The 17,171-nt window shown below is 60.3% G+C and overlaps 1 protein-coding gene across 1 annotated transcript in view; it reads right to left on the reverse strand.

Moving 5' to 3' along the window:
- The window catches only part of FAM20C (FAM20C golgi associated secretory pathway kinase), a 32,186-nt gene extending 15,169 nt beyond the window's left edge, over positions 1-17,017 (reverse strand). Inside the window, exons 1-3 of the mRNA XM_061153863.1 lie at positions 16,248-17,017; positions 14,337-14,512; positions 9,782-9,860 (exon numbers count right to left, since the gene is read on the reverse strand). Of these exons, the coding sequence (XP_061009846.1) occupies positions 9,782-9,860; positions 14,337-14,512; positions 16,248-16,861 (869 nt within the window). The 5' untranslated portion in view covers positions 16,862-17,017. The remainder of the gene's footprint in view (positions 1-9,781; positions 9,861-14,336; positions 14,513-16,247) is intronic.
- Positions 17,018-17,171: the final 154 nt, after the last annotated feature.

Consider the following 17,171-nt stretch of genomic DNA (forward strand, 5'->3'; position numbering starts at 1 on the left):
CCCCCCCCCCCCCCCCCCCGCCCAGGGACTGGGGTGCGGATCACTCCAGCCCTGTCCCACTCTCTCGGGGGTGTGGACCACTCCGGCCCCGCCCGGCTTTCTTGGGTCCTAGGTCTGCCTCCATCACCACATCTCTCCTCCGGTTTCTCAAATCCAAACCGAGGACGCACATGATTGCGCGTCAGGTCTGCTCAGGAGTCCAGGTGACCGCCCTGTCCTCGGGCCCTGACCCCCCACTTCTGTGAAGACCCTGATGCTGACCAGGTGGTACCCTGGGGTGGAGGCCACCTTGGGGACGAGGCTCTGGCTCCCGATGGGGGCCGAGCCCACAGGGAGACCTTGCTTCTTGCCAGACGCACCAGGTGGGCGAGGGAGCAGAAGCCAGCCTTTCTGTCCCGAGTATCCTGCCACTCACACGGCAGACGGCAGCCACCTTGTCATTAAGGAGATATATTAAGCTGTTTAATATCAGGGTTTCAGTGGCAGATGTTCAGGGCGGGCCAGACGATCCGTCAGTAGCTCTGCTAATTCTGGCCCCTGTGGGGGTGGGGGATCTGTTTGGGAGAAGGCACTTGTCTTACTCAGAACCTCGGGCACCTGCAGTCCACTCCTACCATCCTATCTTCCTGTCGAGGAGGACTTTCCTGAAGGCCACGGGCCTCAGGATGACCAACCCGAGGACGGGACTCAGGCACAGAGTGGGCCGCCCCCCGCAGGCCATGGGCCAGAGCATCAGGGCCCAGCGCATCAACGCCCAGCTCTGACTGGCCACCATCAGGGGGTCCCAAGGGACTTCCCCCCCCCCCCAATCCCACCCCCCGCCAGGGTCTCCAACAGACAGGTCTTCAAAGTGGGACATGGGACAAGTCTCTCACTTATGGTTGGGTAAAATAACTCAGAAGACACTCAAGTGCCTTAAGGTGGATTTCATGCAAACCAATCTGAAAACAATTCAAAGATCTGTTAACTATAAAGCAAGTCTGACATCGCTTCCATTAAAAGGAACTGTAGTGACACTCGCTTTCCAAGGCAAAGAGGCGGGGATCGGGGGGTAGGTCTGCTTGAAAGTGGAAGATCTACTCTGTTCTAAATACTGTTCTGCCAGCTCGTCTGGGGTTTGAGGACATGACTAAGGAATAGAATTAGAGTGGAAATGAGTGCACGGCGACCGTGTACACAGGCCCCCAGTTCATTTCTTTCTGTATTTAAGCCCCTGTTCCTCACCTTTTTATTCACGGAAAGAAAAGCTGCCCCTAGCCTACGGCACTGTGGAGTAAATATTTAGCACCAAGGTGACTGCTGTGATGCTGTTTTTCTTCCCCAGCATAGGGGATAGATTCAGGCTCATTCTTAAGGCTTTTTAAGAGCTCAGGTACGCAATATTTCCTGTTGGGGCATAAAAAACAACCAGCTGATCAAGTTACTCTTGAGACCCCCAACGTGGCCTCTTTCCCAGCACGAGGGAACTATGGCCAGAGTTTCCTCCCTCCTTTTCATCTTCTGCCCCTTTCACGACAGCACAGCGACAACCCCCAGGGAGCAGAGGCCAGAGACCCGAACAGCAGACAGAAGCACAAAGAGATCCTCCGCGCTGTTGTGCAGGGCGTTTTTGGAAAGAACGACTTGCTCGCTTTGATTTGAACAGAGGGGATAATCTTTCCCAGAAGCTCCCAAGGAAACATGCCATGGCCTGCCAGGGTGGGTGTCCTGAGGAAGCTGGAGGGCCTGGGAGACAGCACGGCCCCCACCTGCTTGACGGGGGCGACGCAGGGCTGGGCCAGAACTATGCTTGCAGCAGGTTGTACGAAGCTTTTACTGTGTACCTACTTCCCTGCCAACCTTCCTGCAACGGTTACAGAATTATTAATCACTCCAAATTCCCAGTGGGAACAGGAGAAGACAGTGGACTCCTGTGGTCACCCGAATTATGCAGTCTGGGCCCACGGCAAGCCAGCAGGGCGTTTGTGGAGCTGGAGTGACGGTGCCCCGGCCCCTCGAGCCCGTGGACGGCAGCGGCCCAGCATAAGGGCTGGGCCAGCCACAAGGACCCGTGGGGCGGCCCGGGACGGGCCTTCCTCTTGGCCTCTGATTCCCGGGGACACTGGATGGGTCACATAGCAGCCCCACAGCGCCGCACCCAGGGCTCAGTGGGGGTCAACTGAGGCTACGGACAAACCGCAGGGCTCTGGGAAGCCCAGCATACAGGGCTGGGGTGGGCCCTCCCTGGGGTAAGTGCAGGGAGGGGAGCTGGGTGCCAGCGGCCCGCTGAGGTGGGTAGGCCAGGCCAGCAGCGCACAGCGCAGCCACGGGGGGCGGGGAGGCTGAGCTCCAGCGAGAGGTGGCCTCCCGCCTTCAGCGCTTCTGCTGCTGCCTGTGTGCCCCTTGGCCCCGAGGAATTCCGGGGCCTCGGGACAGCTGCTAGGGCCGGATTCTCTGGGAGAGGCTCGTGCGCTCATGCTCCTGTGCGCGCGCGCACGCACGCACACACACACACACACACACACCCCCTCTCCTCCACAACAGGAGCCTGCGTACTTAGAGTCTCTTCTTGCGCGGTGCCTCTGAGAGGAGCAGGCGGTGTGGGCGCCCCCCCATCCCCAGCAGAGACCCCGGGTCCGGGGCTCCCCGGTCAGCTGTGCCCGACAGGCCGGGACCTGATGTCCGAGACCCTTGGGCCCCAGCAAGCCCTGGCTGGCCGCCCACTCCTAAATCACATTTAGACCTTGGAGCCTCAATTTCCTCCTCCTTGAAGCAGAGCTGGTGATAAAAATAAAACAACCTGACACATCAATGACAGGGTCCTGCCTCTGCCAGTCGGAGCGGAGGCTGTAGAATCCTGACGAGCTCGAGACGAGAAGGGCGTGGCCCCCTGGAGCGGGAAACCCTGGCCCAGCGCAGCAGCCTCGGGGAGACCAGGCTGCAGCACGAACAAGGGGCAAGCGGTGGGCAGCGGCGGGCCTGAGTCCCTGCAGGGCCGGCAGCAACGCACCTCTACAGGGCTTCCTCCAGACCAAGGTGCCCAGGGCAGGACAGAGGGGAGCTGCTGCTTGCAAATGCAGGGAGTGAGCCCCACGGGCCAGACACAGGGGTTAGGCTTGGCTTGTTCCAGGGGGCAGGGCGTTCGCAGCCTGTGAGCAGTCCAGGCTCTGCATGTACTGCCATCACGGGCACTGGCACCCAGCCTGGGCACTGGGGGAGGCATCTCACAGACAAACCGGCAGCAAGGGATGGGGGCAAGGAAGTGAGGATTCCCGTGTCAGGAACGGGAGGGCAGGGGGTCACCCTGGGAGGTGGAAACTGCAGGGGTCACCAGAGCCTGGGGGCTGCCTGCTGTTCCTGATTTGGGCGCCTGGTTACTTGCCTGTGCTGCAAAGATCTGCTTACCATCCGTGTGCATTTCTGTATGAATGCTCCAGTCAATGCAAATGTATATTTTAAGAAGGTGGGAAAGTGGGGAACTCGAAGTGTTGGTAAAGCTAAAGCTGTGTTGAGTTTTACCAACACTGATAACATTTGCCCCTGATCTAATCAACCCCCCCTTGTCCAACATACAGAGGAAACCAAGGCAGGTGGCCGGTGAACCCATCCACAGCAAAGATGGAAACACTTTCCTGCGTTCGCCACCAGGTCTTGGGAAGCGGTGTGGGGACACGCAGAGCTCAGTCTCACCCGGATGTGGGGACGTGGGAGAGGGCTGCGTCGTCTTCCCAAGTCCTAACCCAACCTGTGACTGTGGCCTTGTTTGGAAATAGGGACGTGGCAGACGGGATCCCGGTGGATCAGGCTGGTCCTGAGTTCAGTGCCCGACGTCCTCATAAGAAGAGGGTGATTTGGACTGAGACACACGGGAGAGGCCGCGTGATAACGGAAGTGGCAACGGGAGTGATGTGGCCACAGGCACAGAGCGAAGACTCGACGCCACGCTCGGGAGGGAAAAGGCGGGAGGGACCCTCTGGAGCCTTTGGGGAGGTGGTCCTGTGACACCATGGTCTCTGACTCTGGACTCTGGAGAGAGACGAGCTTCCTGAGGCCCTAAGCGGCCTGGGCGGTAATGCTTGCCCAGGTCAGCCCCGACGCCCACACGGTGTGGACACGCGGGCTTACAACCAAACTGCGCTACAACTTAAGGAGCCAGGAAGGAACCTACGTGTTACTGATGTCGAAGATCACAGTGGCCACTGCTCTGAGATCTGAATACGGACCATGCAGTGGCCACTCTGTCACACAGTGGTTTCCCTGGTTGCTCAGTTGGTAAAGAATCTGCCCGCAATGCGGGAGACCTGGCTTCCATCCCTGGGTTGGGAAGATCCCCTGGAGAAGGGAACAGCTGCCCACTCCAGTATTCTGGCCTGGAGAATCCCATGGAGTCCATGGGGTCGTAAAGAGTCGGACATGACTGAGTGACGCTCACTTCCACTTTCAGTGGTCTCTCCAGCTCTACCTCCTGCTGGCCGGTGCCCTCGGGCACGTCCCCTGCCACTCTGAGCTTCAGCCTCCCTGTCTACAACCAGGTCTACAGGCTAACAGTGGCCTCTCTGTCTGGCCCACGAGGCCTGGCGTAGTGCCCTTTCCTGCACCTACGACCTCAGCCCCACCTGCCTCCAGGCCAAGTTGGGGCCTTCCTTGGGGGCACCTCCCACGGTTCCCCCAGCTCCTGAGCCTTGGACAACAGGTGCTCGTTAAGCCAGACTCGAAATGACCCATTTCAGATTCGCTGAGCCTGGCCCACGGGGCTTTTCTCTTTATCTTCTGGTTTGCAAGCAAGGCTGGGCCTACAGAGTTCCGGCGGCAGGCCCGTCTGTCCCGGGGGTGTCGTCTTGCTGTTGGAGTTATTTTCTCCTCACAGCGACCCGGGGGCAGGGGTGCTTTCCTTCCCTCCCCGCGCCTGAACATGCTTTGGATCCCAAACCACACGTGGCACAGAGGGCATTGTAGCTCTGGGTTCCAAACTCTCTGGTGGTGATCCGGCTGTTTTGGTGGAGATGGGGACTTCAAAGCAGCCTCAGCAGACTGTGGGGAGTGATGAGTCTCTGCTGGCCAGTGACCTGAGCAGAAGCACAGTTGCAGCTAGGTCTGCAGCCTTCATTCAGCTGTGCACCCTAAACAGCGCACTCAGTATTTGTCATCCCTCTAACGCCTACAAGTCAAAACTGCAAACCCCAGGACACCCAGACAATTAGCAAGGATGGACCTGGGGTGGGTGCTGCAGTGGCTCCCAGACCCCCACCAGTATGAACCCATGGCCTTACTGGTTGAAGACAGAGAGGTCCCAGAAGGGCCGGGACCCAAAGCTTCCTGTTGTCCAGCCTCAAGCAGCAGAAGGCAACTGTGGCCCAGAGATGGCACGGGGGCTGCAAGGCCTCACAACAAGGATGCCCTCCACAACGCGGCCCCGCCTTGTGCTCCTGGCCTGCCTGGACACCCCCCACAAGGCCCCCTGGCCACTGTCCCCCAGGCCGGAAGCCTTCATTCTCTCGCCCCAGCAAGTCCGTCCCCATGCTCAGGGTGTCTGCCTCCCTCCACATGTCTCTGGGACCCAGGCTTGTCCCCGTCCTCACCCCACACCTCACCTCTGGTTCCCGGTGAGCCCTCCCACCCTCCCAGCTCTGTCCCTGCACAGCGGGGGAAGAGATCACATCCAGGTTCAGATGCCTGCCAGGGCCTGGCCCCTGCCTGTCTCCAGCTGCCTGGCCTCATCTCCCCCCAAGTTCTGTCCCAGGGAACTTTCTGTGACTTTGGGCATGTCCAACATGGCACCACCAGCCATGCAACCCCTGATGCCCAGGTGTGGAGAAAGACTAGGCTGCAACTTCATCTCGTTTAAATTAATCTCAGTTTAGAAAGCCTCTGATGTAGTCCTCCACACAGTGGTCCTGGGCCTCCAGCCTTCAGAGGCCACCAGTCCTAGAATGTGTCTCCTCCTTCAGGCTGGACTCCTGGCCTGGGGTGATGCCCACTTGACGTTCACACTCGTGCTCAGCCCTCCTTCCTCTGTCTGTCCTGCAGACCAGGCCTGAGCACCAGGCCCTGCGCCCCAGGGTCAAGGCCCTCAGAGGCAGGAGGCCAGGCTGGGCTCACTGTGAGTGCGGTGGCTGAATGCACATTTCTACCAGGAGGTGGTCACAGCCAGCGTCATGAGCAGGCTGGAAGCTTCCCTTCTAAGGAGCAGGGTGGAATCTGATGCACACTCTGGCTTATCTGTGCTGTCTCGCTCCGCCTCGCCAAACCGCCAACCCCTCCCGGCTTCCTTCCATAAACGTGGTGCCCTGTCTCCTAAAGCCAGTCCAGTAGAGTTTAGACCTCGGTCCTCTGCCTACAACGCCCTCATTGACAGATGGGTAAACTGAGTCCCAGGGAGGGAAGGAACTTACTGGAGGTCACACACGAATGGCCTTGTGAGGCCTCCTGTCTCTGTGGATACACCAGGGCTTCCATCCAGGCACACACATCACCGGTACCACTGTGAGCTAGCATGGACTTTTTCTGATGTTAAAATTTAAATACTGCACCAAAGCATGAGCAACGGCATGACAGTTGAACCCAACACCCTCCAAATGAGAACCTTGTGCCTCAAAAGACACCATGTGTGTGATAAGGATCTTGAACCCAAATACATGAAGAATTCTCACAACTTACTAATAGAAAGACGACCAACTGAACAGCAAGCGGCAAAAGATCTGAACAGACGTTTCTCCAAAGAAGATCCAAATGGCCAACAGGACGTGCAAAGATGCTCGCAGTCATTAGTCAGGAGAGAACTGTGAGTCAGAACCGCAGAGAGACGCGGTCCACCCCCACCAGGATGGTGAAGATCAACAGGGATGATAAAGACAAGGGCTGCAGAGCCTGCAGAGATTGCTGGGTAGGGCAGCTGCTGGGAGAAGCGGCTGCAGCTTTTCAGACAGTTACACTGAGTTATTCTGGACCCAGCAATTCCACTCCTAGGTTTACACCCAAGAGAGATGAAAATACATGTCTACCCAAAAACCTGAACACAAATGTTCATACAACGTTATCCATACACTCAAAAAGTGGAAATAAGGCAAATACCCATTGACAGACGAAAGTAAAGTAAAGCAAGTAAGTCAAATAAAATGTGGCCCATTCACAGCAGGGAGCATTGTTCAGTGTTTGGCCACAGAAAGGAAGGAGGCTCAGACACTCGCCACGACGTGGAAGAACCCTGAACACCCAATGCTCAGCGAGAGAAGCAGACACAGAGGCCGACAGCGACTGATACTGTTCACGTGAAATCCCAGGATGGGCAAGTCCACAGTGACGAGAAGCAGATTAGGTGTGTCCAGGCCTGGAGGAAGGACAACTCTTCACAAGGTTTCTTTCCAGAGTAACGGAGCAGTTCAACACTGTGGGGATGGCTGTGCAGTTCTGTGAATATGCTGAGAGCTACTGGGTGACAGACTCCAAGTGGCTGAATTTCGATCTATGTGAATTGTATCTGGATAAAGGTGCTAAAACATCTTGCTCTAACACTAAAAGCAAGACAATCCAGCAACTGACAGGCTAATGTGCTAGTTATACACTTTTCAACGTCTATTAAAATATACCCATTAGACTATGAGTGGCCCCCTCACACCACGGGGATCACACCCTGCAGCCCTGCCCGGCTCCGCTCCTGCCCCAGGACCGTTTCTGCCTGGGTCCTCTCAGCACAATCCTTCAGGATCTCAGAGAAAACTACCACCTGATTAATTCAAAACATTCAGCCTACTAAGATATTATGAGCTCACCGAAGAAAGCTTTTTTTTTTTAAAGGGAATTATTAATCATATATTTATTTTCTTAATGCTATGGCCAGAAACCACAGCTGCTTTCCTGCTCAGACCATGGCTGTGGGGGCAGGAATGGTGTGCCCCGGGGTCATCAGGAGGGTGGTGGCTGCCAGCGACCAGACCTCAGCAGATGCCGGACTTGGGGCGGGTCAGAGCCCGGAGCCAGGGCGGGCGTGGGCCAGGCCAGCAGGAGCGGCGGGAGGGCTGGCCAGGGTGTGAGGTCAGCAGCGTGAGCCTAGCAGAGCCTGCCTTGCGGCCAGGGCCCCCTTCCCGGAGCGCAGCGTGCAGGGAGGCTGGCCGTGCATACGCCCCGTCCTCCCGGCCTCAGCTTCCCCGGCCACCAGGGGATTCCCCACACTGTTTCCATGGCTTCAGCCCAGCCTCAGCCTCAGCCCATGGGACATGAGCTGCACCCTAGGCTGACCCTCCGTGTGCGGCCTTCGGACAGGAACCCTGACGTCCTTTCTGGCACACACAGGCTGAGGGCAGAGAGTTCAGGGCAGAAGGGGGCAGACGTGAACTCTGCGGCCTTTCTAAGTGGCCTCCGAAGCCTGGCTGCCCGCGTCTGCCAGACCAGCAGCCGCCACTCGCGCCTGCTGTGACCATGGAGGTGATGGTCACCCCGCGGTAGGGGGAGGTCGGGGAGGCCGAGGGGGGCTAGAGGCTGGGCGCCCTGGCCTTGGGAGGCTCCAGAGTCTGGTCAGCCTCGGGCGGTCTGCCGCCTCACCAAGCCCTGATTCCCGCATCTTTACCTGGCAGAATAATAACAACAATGACACTTCCACCCCACAGAGGTGCTTGTGCACTAAACCACATGCTGTGCAAGCCCTCGACATGGGCGTAGCCCCAGGGCACCTGCACACACAGCACGGCTGGATGCCCAAGGAGAGGACTGACCCGGGAGAGTCCCCCGAGAGCCCCCCTACCCCAAGCCAAGGCGCGGAGCCCAGAGCCGCCGCCCCCGCCGGCCCATCCGAGTCCCAGCAGCACAAAGCCCCGAGCTCTGGGGCCCCAGCAGAGGCTGCCCTGCCCGCGCCACTCGGCTCCCACCCCCAGAGCCAGGCATGGGCCCACCTGCGGCTCTGCACACACCCGGGGTCAGTCTGCTGGACTGTGTTCGACGCACCCCGGAGACGGGAGGCCTGTGCCCCAAAGTGCGGCTGAGGGAGTGACAAGGACGTGGTGGGTTTTGGTGCTTGTCCTGGATTCCTGTGACCGCCAGGGAGGGCCAGCAATGAGAGTCGGAGCCCGACCCCGCCTGGAGCACCCTCCTCCCCAGCACATTGCCGGGATATCAGGGGCCTGAAGGGGCCCCTCTACTCAAGCTCCAGCCTGAGAGGGCGCGCAGGGGCCCGCGGTGCCAGGGGATCCCGTCTCCTCCAGGGCCCACGGAGCCCACGTGCAGCCTGCGTCACCCCCCCCGAACGCTGGGGGCGTGTGCACCTGGGTGGTCGGTACAGTCACAAAGCAGGGGTTGGTCAGTTGTCTTCCCTAGTCCACAAGGAGATGTGAACTTCCTCCACACACTGACACTGAGTGGCCTCACGGACCCTTGGGGGTGCGGCCCGTGCTTTAAACATGATGAACCCTCTAGTCAGGGCAGAGACGGCCCCGTGTGAAACTAACCGAACGGCCCACGGGAGACACCCAAGCCCCAGGACCGCCAGAGTGGACATCACATGCCACAGACGTGCGTGGTGAGTCTCTGGGGCTGTCTGCCTTCCAAACGTCCCTTCTCCACACTCCCCACGATTTTCAGATGCCACTGAGTGCTTCCTTTTGATTTGGGGAGCACGGTTTCTATTTTATCTGGAATAGGGATCAGGGGTCAAATCAGCTGACCTACTAGCTTCAGAAATAAAGCTTCATGGGCACAGGTGTGCCCATGCACATAAAGCCTGGCTGTCTTCTGGCGAGAAGACCAGGGCTGAGCAGCTGAGATGCGACCTCACGGCCCTCACCCCCTCCCCGCCCGCTGGCCGGGCACTTACTTCATGGGTTTGAACAGCGCCTGCCCGTAGTTCTGGAAAGTCATGATGAGCTTGAGCTGTGTGCCGCCCGACTTCATGGCTGCAGTGGGAGGGAAAGAGCACGGTCAGCTGCTGCCCGCGGAGGCCTGTGAGCGCGGACGCATGGGGGAGAGAGGGGGGTCCGAGACCCGGGCACAGGCCGTGGTGTGGGCGCAACGTGAGGGCACGGCGGCGCGGCGGTGAGCGAGGGTCTGGGACCGAGGCCTGAGACAGGCGGAGCGCTCAGGGTCAGGAAGGGCCGCCCGGGCTGGAGGAGCCGTAGCAGGAGGGCAGCCGGGCCTGGGAACCGGGACAACGGCGGAGGGATCGGAGGGCCGCACAGGGAGGGCGGGGTGCAGCTCCCCACCCGGCTGGCGCCCTAGACCGCTCCTCCGCTCCCCCGACCGCAGCCGCCTCTCTCGAAGCGGGGCTCCACACCCTCGCCCAGCGCCCCCATGGGGCTGGGGCAGGGCTGAGACCCACTCGCAGGAAAGGGAAACCACAGCACCCCCTGTGGAAAGCAGCTCCCGCCTGGGGCTCGGACTGAACCCACTCAGAAAGCCGTCCCCTGGAGTCCAGGGACACGACCGCGTTGGCTCAGGGTGGACGGAGCGGGCGCTGGGTCAGCACCACGGGAGCTCTGTCCTCCTGCTTCCGCCCGACAGCGGAGAGAACGGAGATAGGACGCAGCTGTTCGCCGCCTCCCCCTGGAGCCCCGAGGTGCCTGGGTCCTTCCTCCGGGATGACAGAGGCCTTCTGGCCCCGGGCTGGGCATCCGGCTTACGGGGCACTTTCGGTTCCCCGCCGATGAATCGGAAGAGCTCCAGGCACTAGGGCCCAAAGCGGTGGTGTCCCTGGGTGGGCTGGGACTGTGGCCTTCCTGGGGCCGGAGCTGCCCTCCTGAGGGGCCTGCTCATTAGGCAGGGTGGCCTCGCGGCCTCCAGGCCCCGGGGGCGGCTGCCCGAGCAGGCCAGTGAGTGTTTGGGGCATCGGTCCAGTGGAGCCATCACCTCTGCTCAGCTCCACCCACGGCTCCATCCTGACCTGGACGAACAACTGCAGGGCCTGTGCTTCAGGTCAGAGGCTGCCAGAATCCTTTCCTGCTACGTGACTTCTTTTTAAATGACTCAGAGCACAGAGTAGTCAATTGGGTCATTTACTCTGTACGCGTAATTGTCCACGCTATTGATTTAATCATCACCATCGTCACCAGTAAAGCCCAGGCCTTCATAGGCCTGGCTTCAAGCTGAATGGAGGCAGATAACATCTGAACTCTCTAAAGGCAGCCAGGGTCATTACCACGCAGCCAGGAGCCCAGCGATAAAGAAATCTCTCTGGGGGTCTGGAAGGAGCCACTATCTTTGCCACACCTTCTCTCACGTTCCAAGACTGAAGAGACCGCTCAGGGCAGGACCAAGTCGGGAGCTAGGGGCAGGAATGAGCTGACCACGGGCAAGCCCGCCCTCTTGGAAGCCTGTTCCCTTATTTGCAGGACAGGACTTGGGGGACGGGCTGGATTTCTAGCTCTTCTTCTATTTTAAGCTCAAAAGGACAGTGCTGCTGAACCCTGACTTCCAAGGTTGGTTCCAGGCTCCCATGAAGTGCTGCACCCCAGACTCCCACGGGGCCTCTGAGGGCTGCACCCACCCCCAGGTCACAGTAGTGCCAGGGGCAGGGCCCCCAGCAGCAGACAGCTCTTATCCAGGGACCCCTGTCTCTAAATCCACCCTGTGGCTCTGTGAGGCCAAGGGCCCAGTCAGAAACCACTGTCTCAGCAGTGGGGTTTTTAATCAAAATGTCCAGCTGGATGGGAGGGCCACCACCCCACCCCCACCCCCACCCCCGCCCAGGGAAAGCGTCCATTCTCCAGGGGAGGCCTGCACCTGGCCAGACCAGCCCCACTCCCAGTGTGATGCTCTGCTTCTCCAGGAAGAGGGTCTCCTCCCAAGTGTGAGTCCGTGGGAGCACCTCCGGGCCCAAGGCCACGCGGGGTGGGGCTGAGCATCCAGCCAAGGCCTTCACTGCACTCCAGTTTGCCCAGCGCCGCCGCCCCGCACAGAGGTGCCACAGCCTCTGCTCCCACCTCTCAGCAGCCCCTGAGGCAGGCTTCAGACACACACCCTCCTTCAAGATCTCTGGGAGCAGAAGCGTTCAGGTGACAAGAGGCGCAGGGGCATCCATTCCAGAGGACCTGCAGCCGGGGCGGGCTGGGGGCAGAGCCCGGGACTTAAACACACTGCTGTGTCCACAGAGGAATGTGAGAACGTTCACTCCAAGCGAGAAAAACGAAGATTCAGAAACAGCCTCTCATTTTAGCTTTTGCCTCCATGTCCGTTCATGTTGGGTCGGGTTTTGCTGTTAAATGGGTTATGATTTTGGATTTGCAAGCTGGAGATTACAGGGTCGAGGTTATGACCACCTCTGTGATCCACAGAGACTCCAGGAGGCCCACAGAGCTGGATTTGTCTGCCCAGAGCCACTCCGGCCCATGACGGGGGAACCGGGACACCCCCGGCCCGCCGTTCACCACGGGGAATGCCGCCCAGGGCCGTCACCAGTCTTCCCATGCTCATCAGGCACCTGTGAGTGACACCCTGGGTTCTGACCAGCCCATGGCCCCAAGGAACGTGCTGGATTAGGGCCAGCTGGCCAGGGTCATCCAGCAATGAGAGCAGCTCCAACAGCCCGCAGGACACAGCTGGGCAGGCCCTCAGTCCAGGTCCCACCGCTGGGCACAGAGCAAGCCAGAACTCTGGGGTGGGGTCCTGGCCCCTGGGATGTCAGGCAGCCTGGGCACCAAGCCCGGGACGGTTGGACCCGATGGGGGTGGCCCAAGGTCAGTCCCCAGGGTACGGAAGAGGCCCGTTCTCTTCCTCCAGTGGCTCCCAGGACCCTGGGTGCAGAGCAACGTCCGGTGAGAGTGGGGCGGGCGGCCGGCTGTGCCCTGAGGGCTACGGGGAGCCTGGCCAGTCCATGGGGTCCTCCCAGCCCTGCCTCTACCCAAGGCCCTGCTCAGGGCCCAAGTCAATACAGCACACGCCTGGTGCACAGGCCAGCTTCCCAGAATAAGACGCAACGTGCCTGAGCCTACTGGACAGATGGGAGACCACGCTGGACAGTGGCCTACAAGCTTGAACGCTGCACTTCCCTAAACCCTAATTTTCCAACGCTGGTGTAGTTTCCCCCCAAAGTCCTGTGTTCCCTGCCAGCTTCCACCATGAAAACCTTTGCCCCATCCAGGACCCGGTCCTGCTGGGAGGTCCCCTCCTCGCTTATCGCCCTGGACTTTCTCTGCCCATCATGTGTGCATTTCTGGGCCCCCGGAAACAAGCAAGTCAGTATGTAGCAGAAGTCTGCCGGGGTTGGGTTTACCCCAACTGCTTGCCCAGATGGGGCCCTGAGATGTGGAAGTGCTCAGGAGAGCCTGTGGAACAGACGATGAGTGGTCACCGCACTGGGTGTTTCTCTAACAGCCTCGTCTGTTCAGGAGGACAGGGGACGCGCCAGCTGCGGCCTCTCCCCAGCAGTCCCCACCGGCCGCACAGACCGCCTTCCAGCCCAGGGGGAGGCTGGAGGCGCTCAGATTCCTCCTGGGCGGCGTCGAGCAGGGGAGACCACCACCTTGCCCTGGCCAGGAGGGTGTTCATCGTGTTCTCAGGGTGAACAGCCACATGCTAGGAGGAGGGCGGGTGCCAGAAATAGCTCAGCGCTGGGCTGAGACACCCAACACAGCCTCTAAGAAGCTCTGGAAACCCCCAGCTGCCAGCCTCGCAAGCAACACCCAGTTCCCTGGTGCTGGCGACAGACAGAACCTGGTTAGCAGAGCCCTTTAAGCCACAGGACAGTCCAGACGTCAGGAAGAAGTTGCCTGGAGTCCCCTGCTCCCAGCATCATGCTCCTGAGTCCTCCTCCACCCTCTGGGCCTCCCAGGACTGCTCTTCCCACCCAGGGTCTCTGCCCGCCCCCTCTGCTCTGGGAGCCACTGGTGACTAACCCGGGACCTTCACAAACAATCGCCTATAGGCCTGAGAACAATGGCACCAAACCTCCACGCCTAGAGACCACTGCTGACACATTTTCTTGAAATCAGTAACTGGGTGCCCTGAATCCTCTGCTTTAGCAGATCCCAAAGTCCTCGAAGATGTCACCTCCAAACTACTCGGTGCATGGGGCTCTGCCCCGGGCAGAGTGGAGCCATGGTCACTCCTCGTCCGCCCCGAATCCAGGAGCAGATGTGAGCTTCAGGAGACTCTGGCCTCTCTGCGGTGTCTCCCTGCAGCTGCCAGGGCTGACCCTTCCTCACCTGCAGGGTTGGCCCCAACCCCCCTGCCCAGCAGAATAATAGGATGGGCTGGGTGGCATTTTGTCCTACCTTGCTTGTTTTGCAGCAGAAGGCAGCCCTTCCCTCTCCACCATCCCCCCTCAACTACAGACAGCATTGAAAGCCTGTGGGCGCCTCCTCCAGGAAGGCTGCTGGTATAACTCGCCCAGGAGGTGATGCTTTAGCAAGGAGCCGGCCGGGCACAAGGGAACCTACCCACACTGGTGATCTTCTGGGTGCCCAGGTCACGGAGCAGGGCCTCCACTGCTGGGTTGTGTCGAGAGTACAACTCATATCGGTTGATGCCGATGTGGAATTTGAGCCAGTTGGGATAGGAGTCCACGGCCGCCTCCCCGGTGGGCAGGAATCCATCCTCAGGACCTTCATGTGGCCTGCACAAATGAAGGTGACCCAGGTCAGCAGGGAAAGGACAAACAGCAAGGCCTCGGGACGGACGGGGGAGTTGGCACCGACGCCAAGGTTTTCACTGTGGATCCAAACAAACGTGGGTTTATTTAGAGGAGCCTCTGCTCAAACAGGACCCTGCGACGTCCGCACTTTTTCTGTGGCTGTTGTTCAACCGACTAATAACATATCTGAAGGCCCGTAATTCTCACTTACCCTCGAGAGACGCCACAGACAGCTATAACTAAAGGAGACCAAACCCAGCTGTCAGCGCTAGGCCCCGCCGGGTCTGTCCTGGGGTCTCCGAAACAGCCTGGCCAGCATGTTGCCAGCCTGGGGTATGAGGGGCTGCTGCCTTCCTGGGGGCAGACGAGCCCAGTCTGGCTGAAGCCTTCGCTGGGTGTTCTGCTTCAGGGCAGCAGTGATGCAAGAGGCTAAATTTGATTTTCAGGAAGCAGCCTTGGGTGGGGAGAGAGGAAAGTAGTGCTCACTCCAGTCCAAGCGCAAATCGAGGACCTGCTGCCCACGTGGCCTGTCCTTGTCTCTGGAGTCAAAGGGCCAGTCGGAGGGAGGACAGACCCTGTTTGCTGCCAGAGGGAACAGCGGAACCTAAGTGCTAATTCACCTGCAAGTGAGGCCTTTTCAGCCAAATGCTGCCCCACGATGGACACGACAGGTCACAAGAAGCTGCCCGGGGGTCCCATCACTGACTGCTGCTCCAGACTCTCTCTCTGTCCTACAAAGAGGCTCAGGCCTGGCTCATGGCTCTGCCTCTCAAATTGCTGAGCATTTCGGTGAACCTGGCCAGCAGACAAAGCTCAGAGGCTACCGAACACCTTGGTGTGTTTAGACTGAAAACCCTGGGCCTGGTCCAGATGCAAAGGAGAAAGGCTTTTATGAGATGTTTTGGAAAGCTGGCCTTTCCCCTCAGCTGCCTGGGTAACCTTTCGCAGGTAGTTATTTATGTTGGCCTTGCTGGTTAATATTTCATCACCCTGGGCTGCAGCATCTGCTTACTTTGGTCTGTGTGGCTGAGGGCCTTGGGGGCAGGGGTTTAAAGCGGTTAAAGGGATGCCCCTGGGGACACCACTTGCCTTTTAGGGAGCCGCTGCTGTCTGCAGCTGGCATGGTTGGCACCTGGCTGGGAGAGCCTCTCAGTAATGCCTCAGGGGGGTCAGCACACCCCTCACTAATTTTGTTCTCAGGGAGTGGTTTACAAAGCTCCTTAGGCCGCTCCAGACCTTCCTGACGTGTCCACCAGAGCAGCGTTGCCAAGTCCCTGGAAGCCGGCAGCCAGTCGCTTCCCAAGGAAGCGCTTTCGCTCCAGAGACCAGGCCCTGCAGGCCAGCCCTGCTTTCCCGTAAGTGCAGAGCCGACTCTTCCCGGCTCCCGCCTGCCCCGCCTGCCTGCCAGGCCAGTGGCCACAGGGAAGAGCTCCCAGCCGCCCAGCAGTCCTCCTCAGGGAGGCGGTCATTCTGGAGACAAAGGCAGTGCCTGGAGTCTGCCTGCTGTGTGCCCCCAAACTCCCCTTTCTGCAGCTCCTACTGCAAGGTCCACGCCCCGGGGAGTCCCTGACCCTGACACTCTTTACATAGAGCCTCGGATGTGCAAGGGCACCTCCCGGGAAGCGGCCCTGGGTGGGTCTTTATTCTCAGATGGCTCCTGGCTGCCTCTGGAGTCCAGCTTTCCAGCACCCACCTCAACGACCACCGCCCCACTCACCAGTCTGGGTTCTCCCCCGTCGCTGCCTTGGGGTTGAACCTGATGTCACTGTTTACGTTGAAGAGGACATCGCCCTCCGTTAGAGGTGGAATGGGGGCCTGGTACAGCGGGTGCTGGAACAGCCTGGCTAGGAGGGAGCCGTCCTGGCTCAGGCCAGGGGGCGGCACAGGTCCACGCGGGCCGGAGTCCGGGAGGAGCCGCCGGTGAGTCGGGTCTGGGGGGCGCGGGACGCCAGGATCCTGTCCCGGCGGGGCGCCCTCGGCCGGTTCGGCTGCGGGGGGCAGTTTCTCAAGCGAGTGGGACGTGAGGTTGGAGGAAGGGTCGGAGCTGAAGTCCTGTAGGATGCGCAGCGTGTGCTTGTTGGGCCAGCCCGCGTCGCCGGCGGCGGAGGCTGCGGCCGCCAGCTCCCCTCCGGGGTGTCCGCGCGCCTGGGCCCATCCGGGGGCTGCCGCCTCCGCCGCGGGCTGCGCGCAGGAGCAGCCGGGCTCCCCCGAGGGCCGCGCGGCGCTCCGCTCCAGCTTGGGCAGCAGATCCAGCACGAGGTGCAGCGCGCAAGCCGCCAGGAAGGCCATCAGGATGAGCACGCGGAACCTGCGCACCAGAATCATTTTCATGGTCCCAGACGGGCGCGGCCTGGACCTCCGGGCGCCCCCGGAGCGCCGCCCGCCAGTGCCCCTCTAGCCTTGATTCGGCACGAACGCGGTGCCGCGGCGCGGGTCAAGGTCCATCTGGCGTCGACCAGCTACCAGCCCTGGAGCTGTCCCACGCGGAGGGCGCGCGACGCCAAAGCGCCCGCTCGCCCGGCCATGTCGGGGCAGTTTCCTCTCGCCTCTCCGGAGCGGCGGCGCCCTCGGCCGGCCCGGCCCAGCGGCCCTGGTCCGCGGAGCTAGGGGCGCAGCCTGGTGAGGCCCCGCGAACGTAGCG

This window comes from Dama dama, chromosome 10, assembly GCF_033118175.1.
Source record: "Dama dama isolate Ldn47 chromosome 10, ASM3311817v1, whole genome shotgun sequence".
NCBI lineage: Eukaryota > Metazoa > Chordata > Mammalia > Artiodactyla > Cervidae > Dama > Dama dama.